The sequence below is a fragment of the Clupea harengus genome, chromosome 19, assembly GCF_900700415.2.
Source record: "Clupea harengus chromosome 19, Ch_v2.0.2, whole genome shotgun sequence".
Classification (NCBI taxonomy): domain Eukaryota; kingdom Metazoa; phylum Chordata; class Actinopteri; order Clupeiformes; family Clupeidae; genus Clupea; species Clupea harengus.
This window is the reverse complement of record NC_045170.1, coordinates 2,178,496-2,196,202: the sequence shown is the minus strand read 5'-3', so window position 1 is coordinate 2,196,202 and position 17,707 is coordinate 2,178,496. Positions and strand designations below refer to the sequence as shown.

Sequence of the window (17,707 nt, the reverse complement as noted above, 5' to 3'; positions counted from 1 at the left end):
TGTGTGTGTGTGTATGAAGGGATGTATTTGCCTGCACTTAACTCTACCACGAACGGTGCCAACTTCTTCGACCCGGACTACAAGATGCTCCATGTGTTGCTGCGCGGCTCCGAGCCCGTGGAGGTCCGCACCTCGCCCAAGCTCTTCCTCTCCTTCAGCCTGCCCGCCATGACGGAGGACGAGTTCTTCGGCGAAAGCCTGGTCGCCAACCTGGCCGCCTTCCTGAAGGTTCCGGCCAGCATGATCCGCATCACCAAGATCGTGAGGGAGGGGGGCGACGCACGGCGACGCAAGCGGTCCACGGGTCTCTCCGTAGAGGTGGAGATCAGCAAGCCTCCCGTCCAGCAGACCACCAACACCACCAATGGTGACGACTCAACACTCACATTTAGACCACAAACACCACCAATGGTGACGATTCAACACTCACATTTAGCCTCGTCAGCATAACGCCCACGGTCCCTAACCCTAACCCACCAACACCACCAATGGTGAGGACTCAACACTCACATTTAGACCACCAACACCACCAATGGTGACGATTCAACACTGGATTGCCAGTATAACGCCCACGGTCCACAGCAACATCGTTATCCAGTTTACATCATTTCCAACTACTTTGAACATTTTTTACCTCTTTCTCTGTCTCTCTCTCTCTCTCTCTCTCTCTCTCTCTCTCTGTCGCTCAATACATCGAAAACCATGAAACTTCAGCTACCATCCATGAGAACATTATTTCCCCACGCCTACACAGCTGCATCATAACACTCTGACAATCATTTATTCAACAACTCTACATTTTCTCATCCAAGCCAAAAGCCATTTGTTCATTTGTTTAAGAATGAAAACCACCATTATTAAACACTATGTTAAACTGTGACCAGTTCTGTGTATAATGTGTATAAATCTTCTCTTTCCTAGATGAGGAAGCCTTTTCTGAGCTGCAGAACCTTGCTGATGACCTGGGCCAGGCGGCCATCTCGGGGAACCTCAGCCAGGCCGTAGGCTTCAACGTGTCCTCCATGGGGGTCATCCCTCCCCCACCACCATCCTCAGACCCCACCTGGAACGAGGTGAGCCCCCCCACCATCCTCAGACCCCACCTGGAACGAGGTGAGCCCCCCCCCCCTCCCCCCCACCATCCTCAGACCCCACCTGGAACGAGGTGAGTCCTGAGGCCTGACTGCTATGTTCCCAGCAAACTTGAAAAAAAGAAAATATTAAGCCATGGTTTAACTGCACTTTATTATACGGCTCTTCAGAAGGTTCCAAAAAGTACCGTTGATTTGAATGGGCCATCCCAACGTTCGCAGGTGAATATTTCCTGATATTCACCCCTGCGAAAAGATATTGACCGCTGTCATTGGCAACGGGTTTTGTGCTTCTAATTCACATCTTTCATATAATTCCGCAAGTAGTCCGGTCATTTAACGTAACAGACTGAAGTCTTGAAGACTTGACTTGAAGTCAGCAAGTAATGGGTTGCTACACAACACCTGAAACTTAAAAGTTCTATTTGCTTGAAGAACTATTTATTTCTTAGCGGAAATCACGAAACGGAAACTAAATCATTAAAAACAGGTATTTTGGAGGAATGTCTTCTATCGTTTTTGGACAATACATTATCCCTTACATAGGCTGAGTCCTTGTTTACCTGAAATTTGCACTTTATAATTTTATTTTGTAGCGCCCTGTTTGGCAATGTTGGTTTTCAATAAAATAAAACATTTGCATAAAGCAAGCAAATCCACTTTTCCATGTTGATAAGGGCATTAGAATAAAAATAAAATGATGGAAAAAATAAATAAATGAAGGGACATTTAGAATAAATAAAAATTGGCGATTAATTGCGATTCATTTTGAGTTAACTATGACATAAATGCGATTAATCTCGATTAAATATTGTAATCGTTTGACAGCACTAGTTTTTACTGTTTTGTATCTAATCTTATTATAAGTCACTTTTAATGGCAAAGATATACATCTTCATTACAGTGGCTTACAACTAGTGTGTGATAAAGGTGTACCTGTTTGTGTTGTGACTCCTCAGCTAGTGTGTGATAAAGTGTGTAACTGTGTACCTGTTTGTGTTGTGACTCTCGGCAAGTGTGTGTTGAAGGTGTACCTGTGTACCTGTTTGTGTTGTGACTCCTCAGCTAGTGTGTAACTGTGTACCTGTTTGTGTTGTGACTCCTCAGCAAGTGTGTGGTGTAACTGTTTACCTGTTTGTGTTGTGACTCCTCAGCTAGTGTGTAACTGTGTACCTGTTTGTGTTGTGACTCCTCACTGTGTACCTGTTTGTGTTGTGACTCCTCACTGTTTACCTGTTTGTGTTGTGGCTGCAGGTGGCCACCGCTGAGGTGACCCGTGAGGACCCGGTACCGGAGAAGGTGACGAGCCTGGCCTCCCTGAGCGTGATGCAGGAGCCTGTGGCCGGACTCACCCCCGGACTCCTCAGCCAGCAGCCCAGCATCATGGCTCTGGACCAGGAGGTGGGATCATCCTCATTAGTACAAACACACACTAAACACTGACTACTTTATTAACATACTTAACACTCACTACTGCAGTCACACACTTAACACTCACTACTGCAGTAACATACTTGACACTCACTAATGCTGTAACATACTTAACTTAACACTCACTACTTCAGTAACATACTTAACACTCACTACTTCAGTAACATACTTAACACTCACTACTTCAGGAACATACTTAACTTAACACTCACTACTTCAATAACATACTTAACACTCCTTACGCATGTCACTTCACGTTTGACATCACAACAGGACAGTGACTTCAGACAGGATCATATTTACTCGACACCAAAGAGAATTAGCTTTGTTTGTACTCCACTCCACTCCACTCCACTTGCAACCATATCTAGACCCGCATGACTACATCGATAACGTCTGAAATAGATAGATAGATAGATAGATAGATAGATGGATACTTTATTAATCCAGAGGGAAATTTAGGTCATTGCCAGCATCTTCATTATTCTGTCTTGTAAACAGATGGTGTGGGCTGTCTACCTAGAGTAGAGTACATCCATGATGACAGTCTGGTTTTTGGCTTTAGGGGAGCTGTGTGGCGGTTGGGGTCACTAAACTGACTCTGACAGCTGTGCTGAAGGACTCCAGCGGCACTCCAGTGGATGGTCTCTATGGAAACACAACCATTCTGTTCAAAGGATGCTGGGCTAACTACACTGACCTGAGCATCTCTGGACCTGGTGAGTTCACAAGCATGTCTGAAGGATTCAAGATGGATACCTGGATACATGTGTGGATAAGCTGCAACACAAATCTCTATTTGCAGTTATTATATGGGATTTAATAATAATAGCAAAGGAATTACTACCAGTCATCGGCATACTCGTCTTCTGTTCTGAAACGGCCCTTTTAACCTACTTCAGTCTATAATAATTACCATCGGCTGCGTCAGATTATCACCGCCTGAATCTGTGTGTAAAACTTCCCCATAGGATTGTGGGTAAATAATGTCAGTTTCATACATTAGTATTGACTTCAAGGATTCGATTTAAATGTAAGCTCTCTCTTGCCCCCCCCCTGCCCCCCTCTCTCTCCTCCTTCTCTCTCTCTCTCTCTCTCTCTCTCTATCAATCTTCACAGGTGATAACATGACTCTGGCTTTCACTCTGAAAGAAGTGAGTGCCTCTTCCCGGTCCTTAACCATCATAGCCGTACCAGTTACCACACCCAGCCCCTCCACCAACACCACCTACACCGCCGCAACCACCAGCACCAGCGGAGGGCCGACTCCGCCCGACTCACCCATACCCCCAATCGACCCTGAGCCCACCGCCACCACCACCACCACCACCACCACAACCACCACCACCACTCCCAGCTCCACCACCCTCAGCTCCACCACAGAGGAGTCCACCACAGAAGACAGTGAATACCCGAGTGTGCTGGACGGCGCTGTTGCTCCATCCTCTGGCTCTCTGGTCCTCCTCCTCACCCTCCTCTCCTGCCTGCTCCTCACCCTGACAACCCTCTGACCTCCTCCTCCTCCTCCTCTCCTTCCTCCTCCTCCTCACCCTCCTCTCCTGCCTCCTCCTCACCCTGACAGCCCTGTGACCTCCTCCTCCTCCTCCTCCTCTCCTGCCTCCTCCTCCTCCTCCTCCTCCTCCTCTCCCCTCCTCACCCTCCTCACCCTCCTCCTCCTCACCCTCCTCTCCTGCCTCCTGCCTCCTCCTCACCCTCCTCTCCTGCCTCCTCCTCACCCTCCTCTCCTGCCTCCTCCTCCTCTCCTCTCCTGCCTCCTCCTCCTCCTCCTCTCCTGCCTCCTCCTCCTCTCCTGCCTCCTCCTCACCCTGACAACCCTCTGAGGGAGCGGTGGAGAGCATGTCAGCCATCTTGGATGTGGATCAATCAAAATCAAGAGCTCTGGATGACAGGCTTTTGTCAATGGTTATTGGTTGTGCTATTGCTCGTTGTTTTACTTTCTTCGCTATCTGCGGTTGAATATGGTGAAGGATTTCTACCTCTTGAAGTTTGCTGCTGAAATGTACTTTTCCAGGGATGCAAACATGAAGGATAACTTATTGTAGGGTACAAATATCATGTGCAGAATTTCTGAATTTATTTTAAAAATACTGTGTTCAAAAAATGATTGTTTAACTAGAAATGAATGTTACTTATTCTTCTGGCCATATGAACTTTTCTTTGGGTAGCTACTTTGGGTGTTTACGCACTTATGCACAGATTGCACAGTTATATAATATATACTGTATTTATTGTGTAAAGTATATACATTGTGCGTCTAAATCACAATGGTCTCAACTCGACGATGCTGCACTTTTGGGGCTGATGCTGTCCACATACTTTTATTCACTAAATAAACAGGCTTCTTGTCATACACCACAATGATTCTATTGTTTTATCACAACCAACACAGGGGCAAAGGCAAGTTTCACCAAAACGCAGAGAAACTTTCAGTATATATATATATATATATATATATATATATATATATATATGTGGGGGGGGGGGTATATGTGTGGCTGTGTGTGTGGGGTGTATGTGTGTGTGTGTGTGTGTGTGTGCCCTAGCTGTCCCTGCAGAAGTGATTCTGAAGAAAGTTCATTGAGTGAATTAAAGTTTTTTTTATAATCCTTATATATTTAAAAAATAGATTTTTAAGAATTATTCCGCCCTGACCACAACCGACTTATCAAAGTGGATCCAGCTACACCCAGGCTATGATGTTCCAAACAAACTAAGCTAAGGAACTTTAGCACTTTCCAACAGCACAAGCTAAGCTAAGGAACCATAGCACTTTCCCACAGCACAAGCTAAGCTAAGGAACCATAGCACTTTCCCACAGCACAAGCTAAGCTAAGGAACCTTAGCAATTTCCCACAGCACAAGCTAAGCTAAGGAACCATAGCACTTTCCAACAGCACAAGCTAAGCTAAGGAACTTTAGCACTTTCCCACAGCACAAGCTAGGCTAAGGAACCATAGCACTTTCCCACAGCACAAGCTAAGCTAAGGAACCATAGCACTTTCCCACAGCACAAGCAATTCCGGAATCCGTTTATGTAACACACCTAAAGATTGGTCACTGACAATAAGAATATTTTAATATTATTGCCAATGTTAAATAAATAGATAAAGACATGAATATAATAAATAATTAAATAGAAATAAATAGAGGGAAATACGTTTATAAGTAAGATGTGTTTATTTTGACATGATTTGTCTACGTTATTAGAAAGGCCCTTGTTGTTTAACCTGTAAGACCCAAACATAAAAACATTTTTTTTAGATATTATTTTTAAGTCAGATGATGTTGTAAGAGTCTTCTGATGGAGATAATGAAGGATTAATTAAAAAAAAGATGTTTTTGTAAGTTTTTAGGGAAACGTTGTAATATTGCAACGTTGGGCCTAGTTGGTAGCAGAATTTCAGCATTTGCTCTCAAACTGTCAGAACAAATACACAAAACAACTAATGGTTAATTTTGAGTATGTATTGCTTACATAGCACTATAACAGTACATTTCATTAATAATAATCACCCAACAGTCATATTTTTATGAATCATAATTTATTTTAAAAAGATAAAAACTGGATAAAATGTTATACAAAACAGAATGAAAACTTCAAAGAATCAGTGTCCATTGTTTACTTGCAATGGTAGTCCCAAAAGCAGTTCCTTTCCTCTGAAAAGCAGAGACGGAGATTGCACTTTCTGCAGAGCGTATTGGAATATCCTTTCACGCAGTGTCTGCAGCGTCCTCTTGTTGTCTTCACCGGGAAATGTGCGACCATGTCCCTGCGCACATCGGTGTGTGTGTGTGTGTGTGTGTGTGTGTGTGTGTGTGTGTGTGTGTGTGTGTGTGTGTGTGTATAGATGAGACCTACGTCTGCAGAACAGGTGTGTGTCCCTGCGCACATCGGTTGGTGTGTGTGTGTGTGTGTGTGTGTGTGTGTGTGTGTGTATAGATGAGACCTACGTCTGCAGAACAGGTGTGTGTCCCTGCGCACATCGGTTGGTGGTTCACATGCCCTCTTGTCTGGGACCCCATTAGGTGCACTCCCATCTCCTAGGGATGGTCTTCTCTGAGCAGTCACAGGCATAGACATATATACCTATATATAGATCTAAATATGTCTATGGTCACAGGTCTCTGAGGTGTCACTCTTATCGACGTCAAAGGGCTCCCACTGGCTCAAGATGGCCGCCCTCTCCTTGCTGTGTTTCTCTGAGCAGTCACTCTGAGGTCTCTGAGGTGTCACTCTTATCGACGTCGAAGGGCTCCCACTGGCTGAAGATGGCCGCCCTCTCCTTGCTGTGTTTGTCAGGATGAGAGAGGAAGCTAGTTGTGCCTGAAGCAAAAACGTATACGCTTCAAAATCGCCTTGGCAAAGTGCAAGATGTTTTTGAAGCGTCTGCGTCTTTAGAAACGCGCTTGGTGTGTTTCAGCCCATACCCGGATACAGAGACTATTTATTTTCTTTTGGGACTTTATTTGATACTTTGAATTTTAAAGAGCTCACTTTTATGTGGGGCTATTGTCTCCTTTTCAACATCTTTTTTCTTTGGAATATTGAGAGCTGTGCAGTCCCGTTTGTAGAGGAGCCAGGCGTTGATCACGGCAAGGATAACGGTGTGCCAGAAGATGGAACTGTACCAGCGGCGGGATTTCACGGGGTACTTATATTTGGCTGCAAAAGAGTCCAGCAAATCCACACCGTTTGGTAAGCGCACTTGCCTGGCTGTTCCCACGTAATGAATTCCACGATCAAGGAGCTGAACTACTAAGGGGACACATGTCAAGAAAGCTCTCCTTGCTGGTGTCATTCTGAAATGGAAATAATAGTTAGAGAATGTTCAAGTATAACTAATTCCAATGCAAATGAATCCTATTCAGGCAATACATTCCACTGATGGCACACAATACCGTCTGGCTAGCCTAATGTGCTCTCTACTTACATTTACAAAAGGAAAATACAACCCCCCCCCCCCCCCCCCAGAACTCTTACATCCCCACATTCCAGAACATTCACACCTGTCCCTGAAGAATGCACCATACATGCAACCCCCACATTCCAGAACATTTACACTTGTCCCTGAACAACCATCCTCCAAAGCATTCCACAAACATTATCTGGCTTGTGTAACAAGGAGATATTTGGACAAACAAACAAAGTCCAGCTAAAAAAAACAGTTGACTATATCTCACTGCGAACATAGAAATAACATTGGGTTAGGGTTAGCTTACCCTAACCCTAACCCATTTAGAATTATTAAAATCTGGTCTAAACTTAAAATTATAACAAATAACCTATTTGTAAAGTGTGAATCATCAAATACATTATATTTCTGTAAGTATTTATCCTGTATCTGAACATTCGAGAAGTGGAATGTCTCCATGTAGAGTGCAAGGTGCACATGCTATTTTAGCTACCATTTTCACCCAACGTTGTAAAATTACAACAATGACATAACAAGCTGAAAATCTAATGTGATGCATTAATTCCACAATAACTTAGTATTTACATGAACTACATATTCTAACAAGCACCAAAAAAAATATTTCATGGAATTTACAGTTGAATGAAACAAGGAGATGCACTTCCAGGAAAGTTTGCAGGTCGAGTGAGTTCATGGCCTTATGGCCAGACCTATATACACATTTACAATCCAATGGCATTGCAAGGCAAGACAATAGGACCCATTGACTATGTAAATGTGGTCTTTCCCCAAAAAACGTTTTTTGGAGAGAGAAAAGTTATGTTGTAGTATTACAACAAGGGGTCTTACATGTATCTAGTATCTATGAATGGCCTACGCTCGCTACTCATATGTATTTACACTTGGATATTGTAATGCTACAGCATCCCTGAATAGATTATATATTTGAATTTAGGTGAGATCTCATATTTGATATTGATTACTATTCTGTCAAACTGCTATACGCAGATTGTTTTTTTAATAACACTGGAAACTTGGATGGCGAGTCAGACCTATCTTTGAGGATTTGAGCAGCGCGTATCCGGACTGGAACCAGCTAAGACACAAACATTGATTACACACTTAACGCGTTTCTAAAAACGTATACGCTTCAAAATCGCCTTGGCAACGTGCAAGATGTTTTTGAAGCGTCTGCGTCTTTAAAAATGCGCTTGGTGTGTTTCAGCCCATACCCGGATACAGAGACTATTTTTTTTCTTTTGGGACTTTGTTTGATACTTTGAATTTTAAAGAGCTCTCTTTTATTTGGGGCTATTTTTATTATTCTCATTCTATCTTAAGAGAAGGTTATTAAATCTATTTAATAAACCTGTATTGTCTTTCCGTTATCACTTTACATGGTTGTCTCTCATGTCAGTTTTCTCCCCCCTCTAATGCCGAGCCTAGAACCGGCCTAAACCCACTAGAACAGAGGTCACCCGATCTCGGAGACTTTCCCTGTCGATCTCCAAAATAATTTCAGAAATACAGATCCGACTGATTCTTAAAAGCGGGGGATTTTTTAACTGAACGCTCACCCACGAACTCCAGGGAAAAGACCGGCACCTGCCCCACATGATAAGCGCAGTGAATGCGTTCAAGGCCAAACTCTGTGTCTGGACCACACATCTGAGGAAAGGGAGGCTGACACACTTTACAAACCTGGAGAAAATGTCACAGTACATCAAATACTCTTTTTTGTTTTACCCTGAGCAGTACTGTGTGCACCTGGACAAACTGGCAGCGGAGTTCAGTCGACGTTTTGGTGAGTTAGACGTCATGGAGGATATTGCTGCATTTGTTTCAAACCCATTCCTGCCTATTGATACAGAGGAGGTTGCAGACAAATTCGAGAAAGCATTTGCTTTGCCAGGTGAGGTGGAGGTGGAGGTGGAGATGCTTGATTTGCAAAATGACATAAAGCTGAAAGCCAGGTCAAAGGACAGTGACTTTTGGAGACTTGTCAGCCGAGAGAAGTTTCCTCTCCTCAGTGCATGTGCACTAAAAGTGAATGCCTGCTTTGGATCAAACTACCTCTGTGAACTGGCATTTTCACAGATGAAAATCCCCAAATCCAAGTTCAAGCGCCGGCTTACTGGCTTACTACGCCTCAGACTGGCTGCCTCTGCTTATGAGCCAAACTACAAGGCACTCACAGACAGTGTTCAGTCACAGCCATCACACTGACTTGTCACATGAGAAATTTGTCAGTGTTGTGTTGTAACTTCAGTTGATAAATAAAACCGTTCATATCCAGCCTGCTCATTGCAAATGTGTTTTTTTTCTTGTTCATATTGTTCACAAAGTGTTTGATTTCATTCAATGACAATAAGGCCAAATATAAAGTTAAGTTGTAAGTACAGTCTGTAGTCCGGACAGTCTATTTCTCTCAACGCCTCAATAGGTAGATCCTCAGGTCATCAAGGCAGAGGTCGGTGATCTTGGGCCTAAAAAGGTTGGTGACCACTGCTCTAGAACAGGGGTTTGCAACTGGTTTTGTCCCAGGGACCACCATTCTGACTAAAAAGTAATTCGCGGCCCACTGATGTGCCTGCACGCGCGTGCGTGTTTGTAACCGCCGCTGCCACGCCCCCTCCCCCTGCACAGATATTTTGCCTATAAGACGATATTTTCACGATATTCAAGAGTAATCGGGAAATGTGTTGAAATATCAAAGCGTATTTATAAAAATTCAATGGTGAACTGATCAACATAGGCTCATGTCGCGGACCCCCTGCAATGCCGCCGCGGACCACCAGGGGGCCACAGACCCCCTGTTGAAAACCCCAGCTCTAGAACATTATAACTAGACCCAGAGAACCTCTCTCTTTACTGGCCTAAACCCACTAGAACCAGGGCACCGCTCTCTTAACTGGCCTAAACCCACTAGAACATTAGAACTAGACCAAGAGAACCTCTCTCTTAACTGGCCTAAACCCACTAGAACATTAGAACTACACCCAGACTCTCTCAACCTGTTTGGGCGGAACGGCGATACGTTGGCTGATAAACAAAATTACAGCAACGTAGCGACAAAAATTAAAATAAATTAACCATAAACATTTTGATTATCAATTGAGCACTAACACTGCCAAATCCGTAATACCATAATATCAAATACCTGTGTCCAACAGTTCACTAGAAAAACCTGGTTATCGGAACAGGATATGCCCACTGCTGTGTCAGAGTGTTGATGCCTCCTCAAACGAATTGTCCATTCAAACATGCTATCTTTGCCAAAATGTCTTTTTTTTTTAAATAAAAAAAACGTTATCTATCCAAACAACTAAATAATGATAGTGGAGAGTTTAACTCAGGGTTTTTATCGTGGTTTATGTATGTACTCACATCATAGCGAAAAATGTGTCTCCATTTCCCTTATGATACAATTTCAAACTTCTCAGTTTTTTCGCGGCCATGACAAATATTATTTTTCTAAAACATACCTTAATAATCAAAGCCATATATCTCTTCTACGAAACTTTGAGGTTATACCTGGAAAGGTCTACACGTCAGGGGTGCCCTCTTTCCCCAACCCTTTTTGCGCTTTACATTGAACCATTGGCACAAGCTATAAGAGAAAATGATGATATCCATGGAATTGATGTAAACGGGAAAGAGCATAAAATAGCATTATATGCCGATGATATTTTGTTGTATGTTGCAGATCCAGATAGGTCTCTCCACGCACTTTTGGATCTCCTTGAGACATTTGGCAATCTTTCAGGGTATAAGCTTAACATACAAAAAACACAAATATTAGTATTTAACTACAGACCATCAGTAGATCTTGAACAGAGGCTTACCATTGACTGGTCTCAAAAAGCAATTAAATATTTGGGGGTTTGGTTAACCCATTGTCCTAAAGACCTGTATAAAAGAAACTATGAAGAAGTGAGCAAGAAAATTAAGGAAGATCTTAACCACTGGTCAACATTTTTGATAAGCTTCAGTTCAAGAATTGAGACCATCAAAATGGTTGTTATGCCTAAATTGTTATACCCATTCATGTCATTACCAGTTAAAATTCCAATCTGTCAATTTAATGAATGGAACAAGCAAATATCTAGATTTATATGGAACGGAAAGAAACCAAGGATTAGATTTAATACATTAACCATTGATAAGGCTAGAGGTGGAATGTCCCTGCCAAATCTCAGGGATTATTACTTGGCGGCCCAGATAAAACCTGTCATTCTTTGGTGTGACAGTGGATATGATGCAGGATGGAAGGAGATGGAGAGGAAGTGTGGAGATATCCCAATACAAGCAATGATTGGTGACCGAAAATGAGCTACAACTCATCAGGAGGACTTGAATCCTTTAGTCTCTTTTACCCTGTCCATATGGTTTGATGTTATCAAACAATTAAATCTATCCACACAGATAAAAAAAACTGAGATGGGTCGCATATGACACAGATTTTGTTCCAAACAGTATGGACTCCAGGTTTAAATTTTGGATGAATAGAGGAATCACAGCTTTTTGCAGATTGATACAAAACAATAGATTACACAGTTTTCAGACAATAAGAGAAAAATACAATTTAGAAAAACAAGATTTTTTCAGATATTTACAGCTGCGCCAATACTTTTTAAAAGAAATGGGTAAAAAAGAAGCAAATACTGTGCCGAATGACATAATACAGTTGATCACACAGACTTACACCATTGGCTCTAAGTCAGTGATTTCAAGACTCTACCAGGGAATAGTTAAGGGAAGAGGCAGTTCCACAAATTACATCAGAGAAAAATGGGAAAAAGAAATAAAGGAAAGAATATCCCCCCAACAATGGGAGAATATATGTGAAAATATGTCTTCGACTACCTGCTCATCTTATTGGCGTGAATTTTGTTGGAAAAACCTTGTCCGTTTTTTTATCACACCTAAATTAAAATCACATCAAACATCACTGACACACACATGTCGGAGGGGTTGTGGGGAAGTGGATGCAAATCACTACCACATTTTTTGGGCCTGCCCGAAGATTGATAAGTTCTGGGAGAATGTTTGGGAAACTATACAACAAATTTTAGATTTACAAATTCCAGGATCATGTCTATCACTTTATTTGGGCGATATGCCAGAAGAACTTACTAGAAATGATAAATACCTGTTGAAAATATTTACGGCAGCAGCAAAGAAAGCAATCACACGTAAATGGTTACAGACCGACTCACCTACTGTGGATAATTGGTTAGATATTATTAAAGAGATCCATGAAATGGAGAGACTAACCTTTCTATTGCATTTGAGAAATGACTTGTATATCGGAAGATGGACAAAATGGAATCTGTATATGTTTAAGTAGGGTTGTGATTATTGATTGACTTTTGATATAATTTGCCATTTCATTTTCCTTTCTGCTGCTGTATATTATATAAATATATGTCTGGGAATGCTGTAGCGCATGTCACAATAATATGTTGTACAAAATGAATGTTGTCGTGCCGACACTTAACCTTGTACTTGTATGGTTGTTCAGTACCATTGTCTTTCACAGAAAAACTCAATAAAATCTAAGTAACAAAAAAAAAGAAACTTTGAGGTTATTATTCGACACAGTACAGTTTATCCCTCGTTCTATGATAAGTTTCATGTGAAATGCACACAAACTATTCCCTTCCTGTAACAGTTGGCGATTTCAAAAACTTGTTGTTCCGCCAATCCAGGTACTATAAAGTATTGACAGCTATTTTATCCAATAGTACACATTCTTAAGTTTACAATGATACGCCCATTGTCTGTCTTTGAATGCTATAGGGGTCTGATTGGATATTGCGTAATGGCTCGGTGCAAGTCTTAAGACCTGTGCGTCACCGTCAGCTACCATTACGCTTGAAGCAGCAGCTGTGTAAACAACTGCCATTGCCACTCTGCTCTGTGCGACAATTACTTTTGGAAAGACATGAAGTCATTTACGCGTGAAGAAGTGGAGATACGCTTCAATAGTGATGACGAATCTGAAATGGAAGAAACCAAGAATGATTTCTCAGAAGGAAGAGAAAGAAGTTTAGATTCGTCGGATGATAACCGAATTGACCGTGCACTTGACATGTAAGTACATATCAGCATTTATGTGTATATGTGAATTATATACTAATACTATGAGCATGCATTTCGGTATGTTTCCACAATATTATTACCATGTATTATCTGACTAAAAGCTGCTCTTTGCCTCACGCTAGATACGTAAAAATAGATGCATTATTTTCGGGCGCGCATTGTTTGCTTTATATTGCATTGTTTGCTTTATATATTTATATTATATCTGCTGTTCTAATTGGTTGTAATGGTTAATAATTATTGTGTGAGTATAGAAATAAATGATATATATTTGTTTATGTACCGAGATATACCGAGCATGTATGTTCCCGAAACGGCGGAATGTTATTATCTGACTAAAGGCTGCTATCTCACTCACGTTAGATACCTGAAAGTGGATGTATTATTTTCAGCACGCACTGGTTGCTTTAATTTAATTTGAATGATTAGTACTTATTGTGTGAGTGTAGAAATATATGATATGTTCTTACACCTAGATATACACTCTCTTTGTATTACTAGCACCGCACCTGCAACATTAGCACCTATTTATCCATGACGCAGCCGCCTTTGTCCCTGTGGTCTCAGACCCCCCCCGCCCCCCACACCCCACTTTAGAGTTCCCCCATCACCTGCAACATTAGCACCTGTTCATTCATGACGCAGCTGCCTTTGTCCCTGTGGTCTCAGACCCCCACCCCACTTAGAGTTCCCCCATCACCTGCAACATTAGCACCTGTTCATTCATGACGCAGCTGCCTTTGTCCCTGTGGTCTCAGCCCCCCCCCCCCCCCCCCACACACACTTTAGAGTTCCCCCATCTTTAGTCTTATTCAGTAATCTATAGTTTTTTTTTTTTTTTGCTGGATTGCTGGGTTGTTTGTGTAACATTTGGCAATTGATTTATTTTTTCCAGAGATGTCCCTGCAGATGATGTCCCTTCAGACCTGACAGGGCCCTCGTGCCCTCCTCCAGCGCCAAGGCAGACAAGGGCCAGACGGAGTGTGAGGATAGCAGTCAAGAAGAGAGCACCCACACCATCGCTGCCTGCAGATGACGTCCCTTCAGGCCTGCCAGGGCCCTCGTGCCCTCCTCCAGCGCCAAGGCAGACAAGGGCCAGACGGAGTGTGAGGATAGCAGTCAAGAAGAGAGCACCCACATCAAAGAGGAGCACTCCTGCCCCACTGGTGGACAGATGGCATGACGGTTCGGAGGAGGATGTGTGCCCCCCACCGTTTCCATTCTGCCCTAAGAGGACACCTGGACCGCGGCTGGATTTCCAGGCTTCTCAGGCAGCTGTTGGGGGAGCCACGGCTTCTGAGTCAGCAGCTGTCGGGGGAGCCACGGCTTCTCTGCCACCAGAGCCAGAGAGGCGGCCACTGTCATGTGTCCCAGTAATAGTCTGTGAACTCTCCGATGATCCGAGCCTGAAAGCCACCAAGGGGAGGAGGAGGTGCAAACTCTGCCAGGCCCTCACTATGTGGCTATGCAGGGCTTGTAAAGTGCCTCTGTGCATAATCCCAGGGCGCTGTTGCTACACATTGTGGCATGATGCCAAAAGCAGTCAGCGTGTCTGATTTTTTTTTTTTTTATACTTTTATTTGTATTTTTTTTATATACATATTTGTAAATAAATCTTTTTTTGTGTACTTTTTTGTAAATAGTTCATTTTCCTTTGCCTCCTAAAATCCAACCCCTCATCCACGTTGTAGGAGGTGGTAACAGCACATTACATGTCAGGCATTTGCAATTGTTCTGGCTAACGGGGCTCTAGTGTGGACATTTTATTCATTTTGATTTTATTTGATGAAAAACTGAGACCACTGGAACAAAAATCAGGACAGGCTACACCTCAGATAAATACAAAACCACAAAAACATTCATGATGATGTGATAATGTACTTCTAAATGGATTTGGATAGGTTTTTGGGTATATTTTGGATAGGCTGTAGACCAAGGGTACTCAATAGGCGGACCGCGGTCCGGATCCGGACCCAGACGCAATCAAATTTGGACCGAAGCCAAAATCAACATTCTAATATAATCATGATCCAAGCGAGTTTTCATTGCTGCGTGATTTCGCGCTCTCTATATATTTTTTTATGGTTTCTATCTTCCTCCAATCCAGAGGTCCAATCAGGAGCTGTAATAACAACATCACTATGACAACTCACTCACTCAATGTTGGCCGCGAGCTCTGTGGGTCACGCAGGTTGTGTGTGTCAATGGCAACAACGCGGGCAGATAGATTTGTGAACGGTATCTCTTTCTCAGCAAACGAAAATCATGGCGTGCTTTAAACCCGACAAAAAAACGTTGATTCCAAAAATCGCTAATTTAAGACAGAGTGGACTGACAAGTATGCATTTGTGCTGCCTGTGGGGAGCACAAAACCCATGTGTTCAATCTGTAACGAGACGGTTGCCCTTGTCAAAAGTGAAACGTCACTATGAAACAAAGCATGCACACTTAGAACAAAAATACCCGCAGAACTCTGAGGTAAGGGGCAGAAAAATAAACCATCTGCAATCATACCAAGCAACATGCAGTGTAATAGTTAGATCAGCCACACAACAAGAGCGTGCATACCTCAACATACTGTTGTGAGTCTGCCTTTTCAACCATGAATATGGTGAAAAACAAATACAGGAGCACACTCACTAACGAACACTTACATCAGTGCCTCCGCCTGGCCTTCACACCTTTTATGCCCAAGTTTAAACCACAAAAAAAGTGTCACCTTTCACACAAATAAGGCCACATCACCATTTGTGAATAGTTCGAACGTTTTTGTTGGAGTTATGTTTCTGGATTTTGACCGTCATTGTTCCGGACCCTGGACTGAATGAAAATTTGGTGGGTGGACCTTTTGGGTTTCTAATTGAGTACCCCGTGTCTATACCATTATACTATTTCACTGTTCTTGTTTACAGTATTTTACAAAGATACAAATGGACTGGCATCGTTTAGCATGAAGCAGCGGATATCCATTCTGACAGGGAGGGAGGGTTATAGGCATACAAATATGTTTATGAAACATTGCTTTAAGCAAAGCATAGCTTTTATCCATAATTAAATGTATTGAAATCATTACAGTTTTTCTCGATTGCTTACACACATTTTTTGAAAGCATGCCTCGTTTCCTCAAAACTCTAAACACAAATCCCTAAACCACTCACACAAAATGCAAAACCCTTTATATCTCCTGCAAAATGCTACCTTGCTTTCAAAACAGTGTTATGTCACCTCAAAAGGGTATTTTGTTTTCAAATGACAAACACAGACCATTATATGAGTAGACATTCTAAGCATCCATTGAACACTGATGTGCTCAATGGAAAACACTACTATGAAATGGGAAAACACCAGTATGAAGGCCTTATCAGGAGCATTATGCCTTTTCATGTTCAGTGTTACTGTACGCTTACTCCCGTAGTAAAATATAACTGTATAATGTTTTAACTCAAATATAAAACAACACACAAATATACAGTAACAACTAAAATATTTCTTTATTTTTTCCAAAAGTGCTGTAGCCTATACATCACAGCAAACACAACTGAATGTGTAAATGATTTGCACAGAACAAACAATAGGATATAGGCCAGTACAGTCAACAAAAAAAGTAAGAAAAATGTAAAATAAAAAAGGACAAAAAACTACTGCATCCTGTTCTCAAGACAATATTGACAATGTTGTATCAGAAATAGACCTACACAGTGTTGTGAAACACTTGAAAATAACATTGGATTGAATTACAATACAGTACAGTAATGTGTCAGTGCTGATAGGACGCAATCAGTTGTGGAAATGTATATGACTTACTTGCACATAGTCATAGCATAATTGTTTGACTGTCGGAGTTTCTGACAAAAGGCACCCTGTACACCTGCTTCATTCTCAAGGTGTTCCGCCTTAGAACACAGTCCACTGGGGCTAGGCTCACTGTATTGATGTTTAGGAATATGTCTTGGTCATCAATGGTTGCACTTTGTATTTTTTTACGTAATTTTACAAATACAGTACAATGGAAAATACTCTAAATACAAGAATAATATGCTCCTGATAAGGCATTCAAACTAGTGTTTTCCTGTCATAGTAGTGTTTCTTACCTATTCCCTCTTCTGAATGTCCGGAGAATGGATGCAACTGAGAAGCGGCTTATGT

At 42.1% G+C, this 17,707-nt stretch overlaps 2 protein-coding genes across 2 annotated transcripts in view; both read left to right on the top strand.

Annotated features, from left to right (window-relative positions):
* Positions 1-6,848, top strand: part of LOC105890374 (PKHD1 like 1) — an 87,500-nt gene extending 80,652 nt beyond the window's left edge. Inside the window, exons 73-80 of the mRNA XM_042710721.1 lie at positions 20-367; positions 922-1,113; positions 2,051-2,055; positions 2,199-2,201; positions 2,346-2,492; positions 3,088-3,241; positions 3,675-3,825; positions 6,752-6,848. Coding sequence (XP_042566655.1) covers positions 20-367; positions 922-1,113; positions 2,051-2,055; positions 2,199-2,201; positions 2,346-2,492; positions 3,088-3,241; positions 3,675-3,825; positions 6,752-6,848 — 1,097 coding nt within the window. The remainder of the gene's footprint in view (positions 1-19; positions 368-921; positions 1,114-2,050; positions 2,056-2,198; positions 2,202-2,345; positions 2,493-3,087; positions 3,242-3,674; positions 3,826-6,751) is intronic.
* Positions 6,849-13,384: 6,536 nt separating this feature from the next.
* On the top strand, positions 13,385-15,333 carry LOC122133795 (microtubule-associated protein homolog maph-1.1-like). Its single transcript, XM_042710652.1, has 2 exons — positions 13,385-13,552; positions 14,457-15,333. Exons 1-2 carry the CDS (start codon positions 13,404-13,406, stop codon positions 15,115-15,117), a joined length of 810 nt encoding a protein of 269 aa, XP_042566586.1. The 5' UTR covers positions 13,385-13,403; the 3' UTR covers positions 15,118-15,333.
* Positions 15,334-17,707: the final 2,374 nt, after the last annotated feature.

Coding starts and splice junctions, on each gene's coding strand:
- LOC122133795 (XM_042710652.1), top strand. CDS start 13,404: ATGAAGTCATTTACGCGTGAAGAAGTGGAGATACGCTTCAATAGTGAT. Junction 13,553..14,456: donor ATTGACCGTGCACTTGACAT/GTAAGTACATAT, acceptor TATTTTTTCCAG/AGATGTCCCTGCAGATGATG.